We start from the raw sequence: 14598 nt of genomic DNA on the forward strand, positions 1-14598 counted from the left end.
GGTGGTGGAGTTGCCCTATATCCCCTGCCCCGGCTTATCTCAGGGCTCCCACAGCCAGGCTATAAACACCCCAACAACTGCCTTGCAGTGTCCATGTCCAGCAGGACCCTGCATGGCTTCTGGTCTACTTCTGCTTGGTCATGGTGGCAACAGAACAAGAGGCCAAGCGACGCGCCGGTGCCGCAGCCCAAAGTGAGGCAGGGGGATGGAGCTGCCTCACGCACTCTGCACTAGCTTACCTCAGGGCCCCCACAGCCAGGTCATCCGCGCCCCGACAACCGCCTCACCTTGTGGCTGCAGAACCGATGTGTTGCTTGGCCTCCTGCTTCATTGCAGCCATGAGCAGAAATGGGCTGACGGCCATGTGGGCTCCTGCTTGATATGCCTGTTGGTGCTGCCGCTGTGAGGCAGTTGTCAAGGCATGGATGGCCAAGCTGCGGGGGCCCTGAGGTAAACCAATGCAGGCTTTGTGGGGAAGCTCCACTCTCTCACCTGCCTTGCCTCATGTCGTGTTGGCACCGTGAGCAATGGTGGAATGGACGGGAGACCTACTATGCAGGCTCTTAAGTAGTGCTTATTTTGGGGGTGGGGCTTATATTAGGCACACACGTAAAATGCTAGGGCTTATTTTTGGAATAGGTCTTACTTTTGGGGAAACAGCATATGAAATCACACATGATATATGCAACATCTGTTAAGAGATGCTTTTATCATTGTGTCACATAATTGTTTTGTTTATTTATTAATTTTATATGCTGCCCATCTCACCAATAAGGTAACTCTGGTTAGAAGTGTTAGAACTCAAGGTTGTCTACTAAACCTACAGTTGCAAGAAAAAGTATCTGAACCCCTTGGGATTATGTGGAGTTTTGCATGAATTGGTCATAAAATGTGCTCTGAACTTCATCTAAGTCACAACAATAGAAGAACACAGTCTGCTGAAAATAATACTACACAAACATTAGATGTTGCCATGGTTTAATTGCACATAACATGTAAACATTCACAGTGCAGGGAGGAAAAAGTATGTGAACCCTTGGTCTTAATAACTGGTTGACCCTCCTTTGACAGCAATAACCTCAACCAAACATTTCTTGTAGTTGCAGATCAGACCTGCACAACAATCTGGAGTAATTGTGGACCACTCCTCTTCACAAAACTGTTTCAGTGTAGCAACATTCTTGGGATGTCTGGTGTGAATCGCTCTCTTAAGGTCATGCCACAGCATTTCAATCGGGTTGAGGTCAGGACTCTGACTGGGCCACTCCAGAGGGCGTATTCTGTGCTGTTGAAGCCATTTTTGTGTTGACTTACTTGTATGCTTTGGGTCATTGTCCTGTTGCATCACCCATCCCCTGCGGAGCTTCAGTTGGCAGACAGATGGTCGTACGTTTTCCTGCAAAATGTCTTGATAAACTCTGGAATTCATTTTCCCATCAATGACAACAATCCGTCCAGGCCCTGAGGCAGCAAAGCAGCCCCAAACCATGATGCTCCCTCTGCCATGTTTTACAGTGGGGATGAGGTTTTGATGTTGGTGTGCTATGCCTCTTTTTCTCCACACATAGTATTGTGTGTTTTTCCCAAACAACTCAATTTTGGTTTCATCTGTCCACAGTATATTTTGCCAGTAGTGCTGTGGAACATCCAGGTGCTCTTTTGCAAACTTCAAATGTGCTGCAATATTTTTTTTGGACAGCAATGGCTTCCTCCGTGGTGTCCTCCCATGTACTCCATTCTTGCTTAATGTTTTCCTTATTGTAGATGTGTCAACAAAAATGTTAGCATGTACCAGAGATTTCTATAGGTCTTTAGCTGACACTCTAGGATTCTTCGTTACCTCATGAAGCATTCTGCACTGTGCTCTTGCAGTCATTTTTACAGGACGACCACACCTAGGGAGAGTAGCAAGAGTGCTAAACTTTCTCCATTTGTAGACAGTCTGTCTTACCGTGGACACATGAACATCAAGGCTTTTGGAGATACTTTTGTAACCCTTTCCAGCTTCATGCAAGTCAACAATTCTTGATCGTAGGTTTTCTGAGAGCTCTTTTCTGCAAGGCATGGTTCACATCAGACAGTGCTTCTTGAAACCAGTAAACCCATAACAGATGTGTGTTTTTAGAGGGCAGAGCAGCTGTCAGCAACACATCCAATATTATCACACTGATTGGAGTCAAGGTTGGCTCATTCCTGGCTCCAATTAGCTCTTGGAGACGTCATTAGGCTAGGGGCTCACATACTTTTTCCTCCCTGCACTGTGAATGTTTACATGTTATGTGCAATTAAACCATGGCAACATCTAATGTTTGTGTAGTATTATTTTCAGCAGACTGTGTTTGTCTATTGTTGTGACTTAGATGAAGTTCAGAGCACATTTTATGACCAATTCATGCAAAACTCCATGTAATCCCAAGGGGTTCACATACTTTTTCTTGCAACTGTAAATGCAGGGAGATTCTGATTTACAGCACAGCTGTAAAATTGACTGCAAACAGTTGCGATAGGAGGCAGGCAATTTAAATGACTTTAAAAGTGGATTTGAAAGTTGCATGAAGTATCAAGTCTCAAAAAGGTGCTTTTTCAAAAGGCAGTTGGACTATTTTTTCCCTTGAGAAAGAAGACATTTAGCTTCTCATCCAAAAGCTTCATCAATTCTTGGATGAGAAGCAAAAACATCTTCCTGAAGAAAAAAACATAGTCCAGTTGCCTTTTGAAAAAGCACCTTTCAGATAGTCATGATGACTGAAAATTTCCATAGTCATGGAAAATCAAGCTATCAATAACTAATGCTAACTGCATTATTGTTTAACTAAGTCCTTAAATATGGTTACTGAGAAGCAACTGTGGAAGGAGGATTCCAGCCATTCCAAACTTGGGTTACGTTCCAATTGTTTCCCATGTGACACAACGTGCAAGCTTAGGCTGCCATATGGCCTGATGTAGCAGGACTCTGTTTTCCTTCTTATATTAACAATACAATTATATATATATATATTTAATTCACCTAGACATCTATATATTTAATTATCTTCAAGTGTTTAATCAAATTCAATAAGGGTACTTGTCGTAAATTATTAGACAGATTTTAGGTAGCATTTATTCTGGAAATACGAAAACGATTGCTATGCAGTTGGAATGATCTGTCAGTAATATTTTAGTATTTATTTGCTGTTTACTTCATGTTAAAATATATTTCGTAGATTAATTATTCGACAGCCGTAATTTAATGATGAATTTTTGGTACGTTTAACAGGAAAAAGACAGCAGTGACTGAAAGTTTGTGCTAGGGTGCCCTCCAATGGCTTCCAGTATGTAGTCAGTTTCATACCATGGAGGGGAAAAGTGTTCTTTTAGCCATAGGAGATCATTTGGGGGTTATCTTCATCATTCATTCTTGGTGGTTGATGACCTTTCCATGAATTACGTAGAGTTCTTATGTGATTCATGAACTTCCAAACCCAAATGATCCTCCCAGAGTTTTTTTTTAAGAGAACAGTTGAACTGGGTTTATAATTTTAATGAGATGCAGTCCATTTAAATGAGGTAGCTACCTATCTTTCTTCAAATAATTGATAGTGTCCTACTTAATATGCTGTAAGTATTTCAAGAATAAATTTTTCAGCTTTTTTGTATACTTTGATAACCTTCCCACACTCATTTAAGTTTACAGACTCAAGAGTTTGGAAATGATAGCACAGCCATATTTGGGAATCTCTAAATATTGAATAGGGATGTGGTGGCTCATTGGTTTTGACGCTGATCTTGTCGATCAGGAAGGTCAGCAGTTCGCCGATTCAAATCCCTAGCACTGCGTAATTTGTCCCAGCTTCTGCCAGCCTAGCAGTTCGAAAGCTTGTAGAAATGCAAGTAGAAAAATAGGAACCACCTTTGGTGGGTAGGTAACAGCGTTCTGTGTGCCTTTGGCATTTAGTCATGCTGGCCACATGACCACAGAGATGTCTTCAGACAGCGCTGGCTCTTCGGCTTTGAAGCGGAAATGAGTACTGTCCTCTAGAATCGGGAATGACTAGCACATATGTGCAAGGGGAATCTTTACCTTAAATATTGAATTAACTTAATTGTTCTGTAAAGAAGCAACCTCAGCTTCATTCAATACTTTTGTTTTGTATAGTCTGAGGGAGGATTTTCTTCCTTTAACATATCCTCACCTTATCTTTCTTCTTAAAAATAAGGACAAAATTACTCTGGAGAATTTTTCAGATATCAGGCATTAAAATTTCTCATTCCTTATAAAAATTGAAAGATTTCATAAAGACATATTAGTCATCTATTCTAACCTTGTTTCTTTTTAGCATTTCAAAATTTGAAGAACGATGCTGTTTCCTGTATGTACTACACAATTCAGATGACTTCCAAATCTATTTCTGTACAGAACATCACTGCAAAAAGTACGTGTTGATTCTTATTTCATATTTTAAAAGATAAATATGCTATTTTTACATCTGCCATGTTATTATTTGATAAAGCATTTTAAAATCCACTATGGCATGAAAAGTAATTGTATTTACTGAGAATATTTCGCAGTTTAATTTCAGCTTCTGAAGTTTTTAAGCAGTAGCATTCACTTTGTATTTATGAAATGCATTCGTGCTGTTTTTTGCCTGGCTGACTTTTTCTGGGCTCAGAAGCTAAATAGAGTCAAGTCTGGTTGGATGAGAGACTACCAGGGAACATCATTGTTGTGGTAAAGCCATCCAGGTCTATACTAAATCTTCCAAATATCTACCCATTCAAATTTGTTTCTGTATTTTGAAGATTTAAATTAAATTGTCTTAGTTTTGAATGGCTTCTGTTATGGATTATCCCCTATGTTACATAATTTTTCCTATACCTCATTCTATAACTTATGCATTCCATAACTTTTTCTTTGCAAGCATTTAGGAACAGATATGAAACTTAAAAAAGAATTGTTTACCATATTTTTCAGAGCATAAGACTCATCGGAGTATAAGACGCACCAAGATTTTGAAGAGGCAAATTTTAAAAAAAGGTTTTGCACTCTGCAGACCTCCCAAAAATAGTCCATTTTTCACAAAAACGGGCCATTCCCCCCCCCAAAGGGCATGAATAGTCTTTAGGAGTCTTGTAGAGTGCTCCTGGGGGGTGGGGGAGCCCAAAAACGAGCAAAAACAAGCCCATTTTTTGCTCATTTCTGCCCTCCCCAGCACCCATGAAAGCCTCCCAAAGGCTATGCACAGCCATTTCGGTGAAGAGGTGGAGGAGTTTCGACAGGCAAAAAATTCTGTATTCAGTGTATAAGATGTACCCAGATTTTCAGCCTCTTTTTTGAGGGGAAAAAAGTGTGTCTTATATTCCAAAAAATATGGTAAATCCAAAATTAGATTGGAATTTATATTAAAACCCCTCTTTCTCAAGTGACATAACCACCATACATATGAGGGATGGTATTCACTTACCTTCCCTACCGTTTTGCAAATGTGAGCGCGTGCATGTGCTCAGCCTTCTGCTCATGCGCTTTGGCTAAAAAAAGGGCCTAAATGGGATGCCATAGCTATTTCCGCTATCAGTTCGGGTGACCCGGTCTGAACAAGAATATCACCTCTGATACATATATTTTCAAATGGCATCACACATAATAAGGTCAGTGCTTATTTATTATATTTATCCTATTCTTTCTCAACAGTTCAAGGCATTATACATGCTTCTTCCCTTTCCATACTTGTTATTTTCACAACAACCCTGTGAATTATCGTGAGCTGAGGAATAGCAATTATTTTAAAGACATTCAGTGATCTTTAAAGCTGTCTGGGGATTTGAGTCAGGTGATCCCTTGTTTTATTCCAATATTCTAACTCTTACTATATGCTGGGTATTGTTGTGTTTACCAAGACAATATGCAAAATTGTATATTGAGGTACAAGGTGCAGTCTGAAGGGGATATATCAAAACATGCCCAGAATTTCTTTTATGAATCATAACTGTGGTATCAATCAGAGTCTGCTGTGATTGCTAATCACCAAGTTTTACTCTGCCCATTGTTCTTTTCTTCTATATGAATACTGTTTATCTTTGGCAGATTTTTTGAAATGGTTAATAGCATCACTGAAGAAATAGGAAAAAACACAGAGGAAGGTGAATGTGATGGAGATTCTCTGGAGGTAAAGACAACTGTGTATTCTTCCTATTTTTCCTATTTTAAAAAACAGAGCTCCATAGCAAGTTCCACTTCATATCCATAACTTTGCCTGCTTTCTAGACTTTCTTCTTGATGCTGCTGTATTTCAAGCATTTGTTAGCAGGAACAGAGACTATTGTGATTTACAACCTCATGTTTCTTTTGCAGTACTACAATAACATTACGGAGAAAAAAGCAAGCCATATTCATGTATAAACCTGTTGCAGAGAGATGAACATTTTAAAGAGTTGTTCAAACTCTAATATTTATATGCATTGTTATTTGATATTTAATCATCTGTTGAGCATATAGGTAATCGTTGTTTAGCAACCACAATTGGTGCTCCCTTGCTAATCAGTGCAGTCACTAAGGGAAACATGATGTGACCATGATGGACTTATGACATCACTTCCAATTAGATAATGCATCGAGTCACCGCAGATTGTTAAGCAAAGTATCAAAAAATAAAAGATTGCAACTTGTGATTTTACTGCAAGTTTCTCCAATGTTTATCGGAAACACACAAATGGCAATTATGTAATTTTAAAACATAGCAAGGTTGTAAAAGCCCATCAGTTACACAGTGTCTGGTTATGTGTGTTGATCATATATCCACAGGGACATTGTGACAGTTGTAAATGTGAGTTCTGGTCATAAAGTTATATTTTTAACACTGTCGTAACTTTGAACAGTCGTTAAACAAGGCAGTGTGTTTAATTATTGGCTGCCACATGGATGTTTAGATCTTTTTTTTAAACATCAAGAAGGTTCATGGGGAAAATATGGATCAGTGGAAAACAAATAGAAGTTACATTTTAAACAGAAATTGTCTTATAAATAATCCTATTCAGTGACTGCTTCATTTAGTGACTGTTCATAGTTACAACAGCAATAAAAATGAACTTTACAACCAGTCCATGTAGTTAGGGCTTTTGAAAGTTGAAGTAAGATCATACACACAGTCCAGGTTTCACTTAACAACCTCTTTGCTTAATGAGCAAGTTGTTGGTCCCAGTTATGGTCACTTAATGAGGACTACCTTTTATAAGATTCCTCTCCTCCCGGGAATGCTAATTCACCATTATGAAGTATAGATTTTTAAAAAAAGATAAAGTATAGATTAAAAAAGAATAAACACAGATTACACAACGGAACTGACCTGACATTTAGATAAGATGTTGATTGTCCTTGGTTTGAGCCACTGTTGAATCACATCTTCCCAAAAGATTACAGTATTTGTGTTTGACACATAACAGAATTACATATCCCTTCCCTTTTGTGTATTTTTTCTTGTTATAGTATGATTATGAATATGATGAAAATGGTGATCGAGTCATTCTGGGGAAAGGCACTTATGGCATAGTTTATGCAGGACGAGATCTGAGCAATCAAGTCAGAATTGCCATAAAAGAAATCCCAGAAAGAGATAGCAGGTATAGTAATAGTGAATGCTGACAGATGCTGCTATATTTACAATTACACGGCTAATGCTCACCAGTGTTCTGTTGGAAAAACTAATAATAGATCTCCAAAGGTGTTCCTTCTTGAGAAGCACTTATTTCTCAAACAGTAGATACACCAACCATAGACAATCAGAAAAAGGGTCCTGATAGGTGTTGTTCAACCATCTCAGTAATAGCAGTAGCACTTAGACTTATGTACTGCTTCACAGTGCTTTAAAACCCTCTCTCAGCGGTTTACAGATTCAGCATATTGCCCCCATTTTACTGACCTAGGAAGGAAAGAAGGCTGAGTCAACCTTGAGCCGGTCAGAATCAAACTGCCGAACAGCTGACAGCCAGCAGTCAGCAGCCTGCGATACTGCATTCTAACCATTGCACCACCATGGCTTTTTCATAATGGTATGAAAGGAGTCTTCTTGTCCTTGTTCACATCACAAAGCTGTGTATAGGTTTCTGCACCTGGGCCCAGAGACTCGGGAAGCAGAATTAGACCCGAAAGACAATTGCTGCATGAACACAAAATGCTTAATTATAGGTCACTCAAACATGTGGTATTTGTATCTATGCAGTGTGCTTAGTAAGCCTAGCTGGATTTAATATGGGTTAGTTATTTTATGGCTATTTATGTTCCCTTAGCTTCTGGTCCAGTGGCTAAGTGCTTTCTGAATGTAAGTTAAAAAAAAAGTACCTTAGGAGATTATGAAATATTAACACACATTTCCATTTCCCATCCCTTTTGGCAATGGATGATTTAAAGCACAGAAATGGCATGGGTGTTCTTAATCCTTTCATTTAGCTGGCCATCTGGCCAAGCAGAGAGATTAGACTCTTTTGCAGATTTCCTGAAGTGTATTTATCCGCACTCATTTGCATGTGGAACTTTGCTAGGGGGAAAAAGTGGGGGTGCACTTACAAAGCATTAAATATTTTTTGTTCTCCCTCCCAAAATCTATTTTCTTCTTACTATCCTCTCCTACAGCAGCTTTTGTCTAACAAGACCAGTGATAATTTTGCCTACACATGCTTCCTTTTAATGCTTCAGGAACTTGATTTGTATCAGTGATGGCTAACCTTTTTCCCATCACCTGCCAAAAGCAGGGGGAGGGGGAGCACAGGGGGGATCGTACGCAGGTGTACACACACCCATAATTCTATGCATATGACCCCCTCCCCCACGCATGCACACATGACCTCCACCTGCTTTTGGCCCATGATGAACCTGTTTTTCGCACTCCCCAGGCTCCAGAGGCTTTCTCTGGGGAGGGTGAAAACAGCCTCCCCTGCCTTCTCCAGAGGCTTCCCTGAAGCCTCCAGAGGGCAAAAAATGGCCCTATGGGCAACCCAGAAGTTCGAGAACAGACTTAGTTTACCTTCAAACTAGACTAGGTCTGTTAAATCTAGATTAATTTAATTAAATTAAAATAAATTAACTCAGTTTTTTTTTTGTTTCTTAATTTTTATTTTAAACACATAAGCACATCAACAGAAACAAACACATGAGTTAAAACAACATAGGAACAATAGGTTCCATCGTATATCATACAGCAGTTCCTAATCGGTTTCTTTGCAGTTAGTGTTTTCGTGATCTCCTTATTCGTTATCCATGTACAATTCTTATTATATCAAATTCAATCTTCTGTCTCTCATGTCTAGTTAACTTTGTAATGTGAATAGGATCAGAATTTCATACTATAGAAAGTTGTGTGTATATAACTGCAAAAAATCAAGTGTTATAATCTCTGAGAAAATTCCACTGGTGGCTAAAATTTGTGAAAATAACAGTCCAGTACTCACAAATCTTGATAATGAGTGCTAAAACTAAGGAGTGGCAGTTGGTCATTTTAATAGTTGTATTTCAGTATTTGGAAAAACCAAGATAGGGAAAACTGACTAACATGAACAACTATTCAGATAGCTAAGTGAGAATAACAAAACTTAGATGATGGTGTACTGCAGAATTGACTCAGAATCTTAACTTTGCCAGAAAAGCACAGAAAATGTGATTCAAAACTGAACCTGTTTCAATGGAAAGGAAAAAAAAATGCTATTGCACTTAAGCAAACATCCATGGTTGACATGTCCTATAAAACACCCATTTCAAATTTATATTGGATTACACCACCAAAACTATGAGATGGAACTGTATTTTTCTGTACTAGTAAGTTGTTGATTTAGTCAGCTTTCATGCCTTCTGCCTTGTATTTGTTCTGAGTTATCAATTTTTGGAAATATATCTCCTTTGTACCAACTAGATAATTTTCTGTGCTTATTTTGTTTTTTACTTTAAAGTACTGCCATCTGTGAATTATTGTGGGTTTATTTATAAACTGAGTACTATGTAATAAATTCCATGGGATGAAAACTATGGGACTGAATCACGCTAATCTATTTTTTTCTTTTAGGTATTCTCAGCCTTTACATGAAGAAATAGCTTTACACAAACACCTCAAACACAAGAACATTGTTCAGTATCTTGGTTCATTTAGTGAAGATGGATTTATTAAAATATTCATGGAACAGGTACCAGGAGGTAAAACATTTCTAGGTTTAAAGAATTAATGCATTTTTATTCAAATGTTTTCCATTGCTGTATTTTCTGTCAACCTAGGACTACTACTTCTAGAATTCCTCGCCAGTTGCTAGGTCAGTAGGTTTGTTATAGAAGGTTATAAAGCAGTTTTTCTTCATTAACATTTTGAAAGTTGATGTGTGAAATATTGTCTAGAATTCACAAAATTTGTTTTTCAATTCACTAATCAATGAGAGAAAAGCAATAAAATGTAACATTTTGAAGTAGAATAAACTATTTGTTTTTGTTTTATATTAAGAAAAAAATGCAACTAGTTCTGCAATAATGTTTGTAATAAACTGTATCCAATCCAAGTTTCCTCCAATACATTCTTGCATCTTTCCTCTGCACACATCTAGGTTTACTCTGTAGGGTTGAGGGAATTCAGGTGGCTTTAGGCAGAGGAGGAAAAGATAAACTGTTGTACAGATCTGCTTGAGTTTGCATTTAACCTGGTATATTGATAATCAGAATATTTTTTGTTACAAAAGGACCTAGTGTTATAATAAACACTTTCCATTTTTTTAGGAAATCAAGTAGGAGCTGCTATTTACCCTTAGCATTTGTCTCATTTGAAACATTTTTTTCTTTATATTACAGGCAGCCTTTCAGCTCTTCTGCGATCAAAATGGGGACCATTGAAAGATAATGAACAGACAATTGGTTTCTACACCAAACAGATTCTTGAAGGATTAAAATACCTCCATGATAATCAAATTGTGCATAGAGATATAAAGGTGGGAATTGCTATGTACTTTAAAGTGTACATAATACAATTCCTTTGCAGAAAGAACTGTTATGAATGAATGTAAAATTATTTTATGAATATGAAATTAATCCAACTTTTCTCTGAAAGGAAAAAAGTCTCAATGCCCATTTGATCATAGTAAATAGAGAAATCTGAACAGATATCCACAAATAGGAATGCATTGGAACTGATTTAGTTCTTAGTATTTTAGGATTAATAGATGATATGAAATAATGGTGGATAAGATGTTTGCAATTTAGTGGGGTAGTCTAGTTGAAATTCTCATCTGAATTCAGCCTTGTTTTAGTTGTAGGTTCTTCAAAAGGTTTTGGAAAAAGCATGGTGTCTGTTAGACACAAAGAACCCAAATAACACTGGAAGTTGATCAGAGAAATATGTTTATTGCTACTCACCCATTTATAAGAATCTTGCCAGACTAACTGCACTCACTACAAACAGCTAGCAATTAGATGAGCGCTGCAAGATTTAGGGAGGGTCTGTTTTCTGCCATTTTCTCCCTTTCAATGATTTCAGAATAGCCAATCTCCCTCGATTTCAGCTGCAGATTCCACCACAGTGTCTGATTCATGTCCTTTTACAGTTACCTAAAGAAATAGTGATGCACAGAACATACCTGACTTGTGATTATTTTAACCAATCCCCTTTTCTATATTAATTTACATCAGGGATCAGAAATCTTTTCAAGATTTCTGGTGGAATTCTCACATTTATCAATTTGTATGAGTGAGTGAGGGGTTACATACCCTTGATGATGGATAGTATCAAATACGAAGGGTTCATGAGATGTGATTTACTGTTCTGTCACTTCTCCACCCCATTTATTCATTTTTCTATCTTTCATACGTTTTGCCTCAAAACACTTATTTTTTCAATATATTGCAATTCACTGTTCTTTTTCTAATATAACCAACTGCTATGGCTATGCTACCATGAGGTAGCCTGCTCAGGGAGTTCTTGACTGATAGAATAGAGGGAAACCCAAATGATTCCAAAAAAGATTGGAGAACTTTTCCTTCTTTGTCCTGGGAATTGTTCCTGATGTGAACATACGTTTCATATGTTCTTCATATGAAAATAGAAAATTTATACAAATCAACTGATTTTTCAGCCAGGCTTCAAGTAATTCCTCTCTTATGCTCTTGCTTTGTAATAGTTTTGTTAGATCTTTCAATTCTTATAAGAGACAGTAGAGGGAGGAAGACAAAGTAAAATCTATTAAGTGACTTTGCCTGCCATTTGCCAATTATATTGGTAAACTTCACCAAAGCACTACGAGTATTAACTTCTACAACAACAGAATGGAATGCTAGAATTCTGATACTTGTAACTTCCAGCATCTGGCTATGCTTCCTAAAAATACTGGAGATGTTCAACAACATCTGCAATGCCACAGTTTTCGTAGCCCAGATTTATAACGTGTTAAGAAATTATGTTGATAAAAAAATAATTAAAACCACACAATATTAGGTAAAGAAAATAATTTTTCCCTACAGTTTTTGAATTGCCTCTTTTTATTGTCTCCCCCCACCATTGTTTTAGAAGGTACTTAGAGATACTAGTTCAGTATTCAGGAATGAGGGGGTCATCAGAGACATAATCTAGTGTCAAAGGTATAGCAACATCTATTTCATTCATAATCACTTTTCAGCATTCATTTCAACTGCAGATTGTTTTGTGATGTCAGTCATAAGGTGAAACTGTGATCTCAAATGTTCTCTTCCCCCAGGGGGATAATGTTCTTATCAACACATACAGTGGAGTGTTAAAGATTTCAGATTTTGGCACATCAAAGAGGCTTGCTGGAATCAATCCTTGCACTGAGACTTTCACAGGTATGTTCTAAATCTGAAAGTATATTGTAAAGTTGCCTAATTTCAATGTCAGGAAGAATGTTCAGTGTTCATAAATTAAACATAGTCTTTGGGATTCCTAATAGGTATAACATGCCCATTTTATTTGCCTTGGTTAGGAAAAAAATACCCTCTCTCTGCAGTGCTTTAAATGTATGCAAATCTTAAAAAGTGTAAATTAAGAAAATTTACATTAGAAAATATGTTCATGATGTAGTCCACATAAGTAGAAATAATCATCTGTTGATATGGATAGCAATCTCCATTGTTATCAGCAATATTCCTGATAATTGATTTAGAGCAGTGGTTCTCAACCTGTGGATCATGACCCCTTTGGGGGGGTCGAATGACACTTTCACAGGGGTCACCTAAGACCATTGGAAAACACATATTTTCGATGGTCTTAGGAACCAAGAAACCTGCATGCCAGTGTTTGGGGCCAGGGGAGCAGCGGCAGTGGGGGCGGGTGCTGCCTTGCGAAAGGAAGGGGCTACTTGACAGGAGCAGCGCCGTGAAGACAGCCGGCGCCCAGCAAATTGCAACACGAGAGGCACTGGCGGATGGATCAGATGGCTGCGCTGAACAAGGGGAGGGGAGAGAATGGAGTGCGTGAGCACCGCTGAGGCAGCGCCTTGAGAGGAGGTCAGGCTGATCTCCCAGCTGGGAGGGGAGGGGATGCCAGGAAGAAGCAACTGAGAACCGAGGAGGGAAGGACGGTGATGATGTCCCTTCAGTCTGCAGCCGCCTCCTCCTCAGAGACTCGGAAGTTTACACGGGCGCTCTGCAGCAGCTGGCTCCAGATGTTCGGGATTTCCCTTTTCTGTAAAAAACCTCCATTCACAAGGAGACCCGCCTTCGTTTCCTTTCCACAATATCTATGAATGAATGAGTAGTTAGAAAACTTGCGAGCGAGAGGATTCCAGGAGTTTAGGGGCCAGTGGGGGGGGGGGAGGTAGCTGTCACAAAACATCTTCAGCAGCTGCTTTGAAAAAAAATAAAGCACTACATCTTTTTAGTTTTAAGTTTTAAGCTTCCATGCTTAAAATAGAATGGAATGGAATAGGAAAATGGAATGGGAATGGGAATAGGAATGAAATCGGAATAGAATAGAATAGAATGAAATAGGAATAGAATGAAATAGGAATAGAATGAAATAGGAATAGAATGAAATAGGAATAGAATGAAATAGGAATAGAATGAAATAGAAATGTTTATTGGTGAAGTGTGATAAGACACAAGGAATTTGTCTCCAGTACACCAAATCACAGTGTACATATAAACAGCAAGTAATAGGTCATAGGTCATAATAATGGTTACAATCATTAGTTACAAACAACAATTGATAAATCATAAAGAACCAGTAGGACAAGATGAAAAATAGGAGGGGCTATCCAACCTAGTACTGTATTTCTCTTTGACCTATTTTTTTTACTGTCTTTCTCTTTTTTATTTTTATTTTGTTACCAACTGAAATGTTTCATGGACTTTTTGTAACAAGGTTAGAGGTTATATTATATTGTATTATATTATTGTATTGTATTGTATTATAGTATTGTATGATATTATATGAGATTATATGATATGATATGATATTTATTATATTTATTATATTATAATATAATATTCATTAGCAAACCATTTCACAATAAATAATTACATATTGTTTTTGTGATTAATCACTATGCTTTAATTATGTTGAATTTGTAATAATGAAAATACATCCTGCATATCAGATATTTACATTACGATTCATAACAGGAGCCAAATTACAGTTACGAAGTAGCAAC

At 37.8% G+C, this 14598-nt stretch overlaps 1 protein-coding gene across 1 annotated transcript in view; it reads left to right on the top strand.

Moving 5' to 3' along the window:
- MAP3K5 (mitogen-activated protein kinase kinase kinase 5) overlaps window positions 1-14598 on the top strand; it is a 133578-nt gene that overhangs the window by 95843 nt on the left and 23137 nt on the right. The window contains exons 13-18 of the mRNA XM_014072682.2: window positions 4317-4412; window positions 6062-6143; window positions 7460-7593; window positions 10026-10153; window positions 10793-10929; window positions 12688-12793. Of these exons, the coding sequence (XP_013928157.2) occupies window positions 4317-4412; window positions 6062-6143; window positions 7460-7593; window positions 10026-10153; window positions 10793-10929; window positions 12688-12793 (683 nt within the window). The remainder of the gene's footprint in view (window positions 1-4316; window positions 4413-6061; window positions 6144-7459; window positions 7594-10025; window positions 10154-10792; window positions 10930-12687; window positions 12794-14598) is intronic.

Source organism: Thamnophis sirtalis, unplaced genomic scaffold (genome assembly GCF_051295495.1).
Source record: "Thamnophis sirtalis isolate CommonGarterSnake01/CBP01778 unplaced genomic scaffold, rThaSir2_p1.2 scaffold_6, whole genome shotgun sequence".
NCBI classification, from domain to species: Eukaryota; Metazoa; Chordata; class Lepidosauria; order Squamata; family Natricidae; genus Thamnophis; species Thamnophis sirtalis.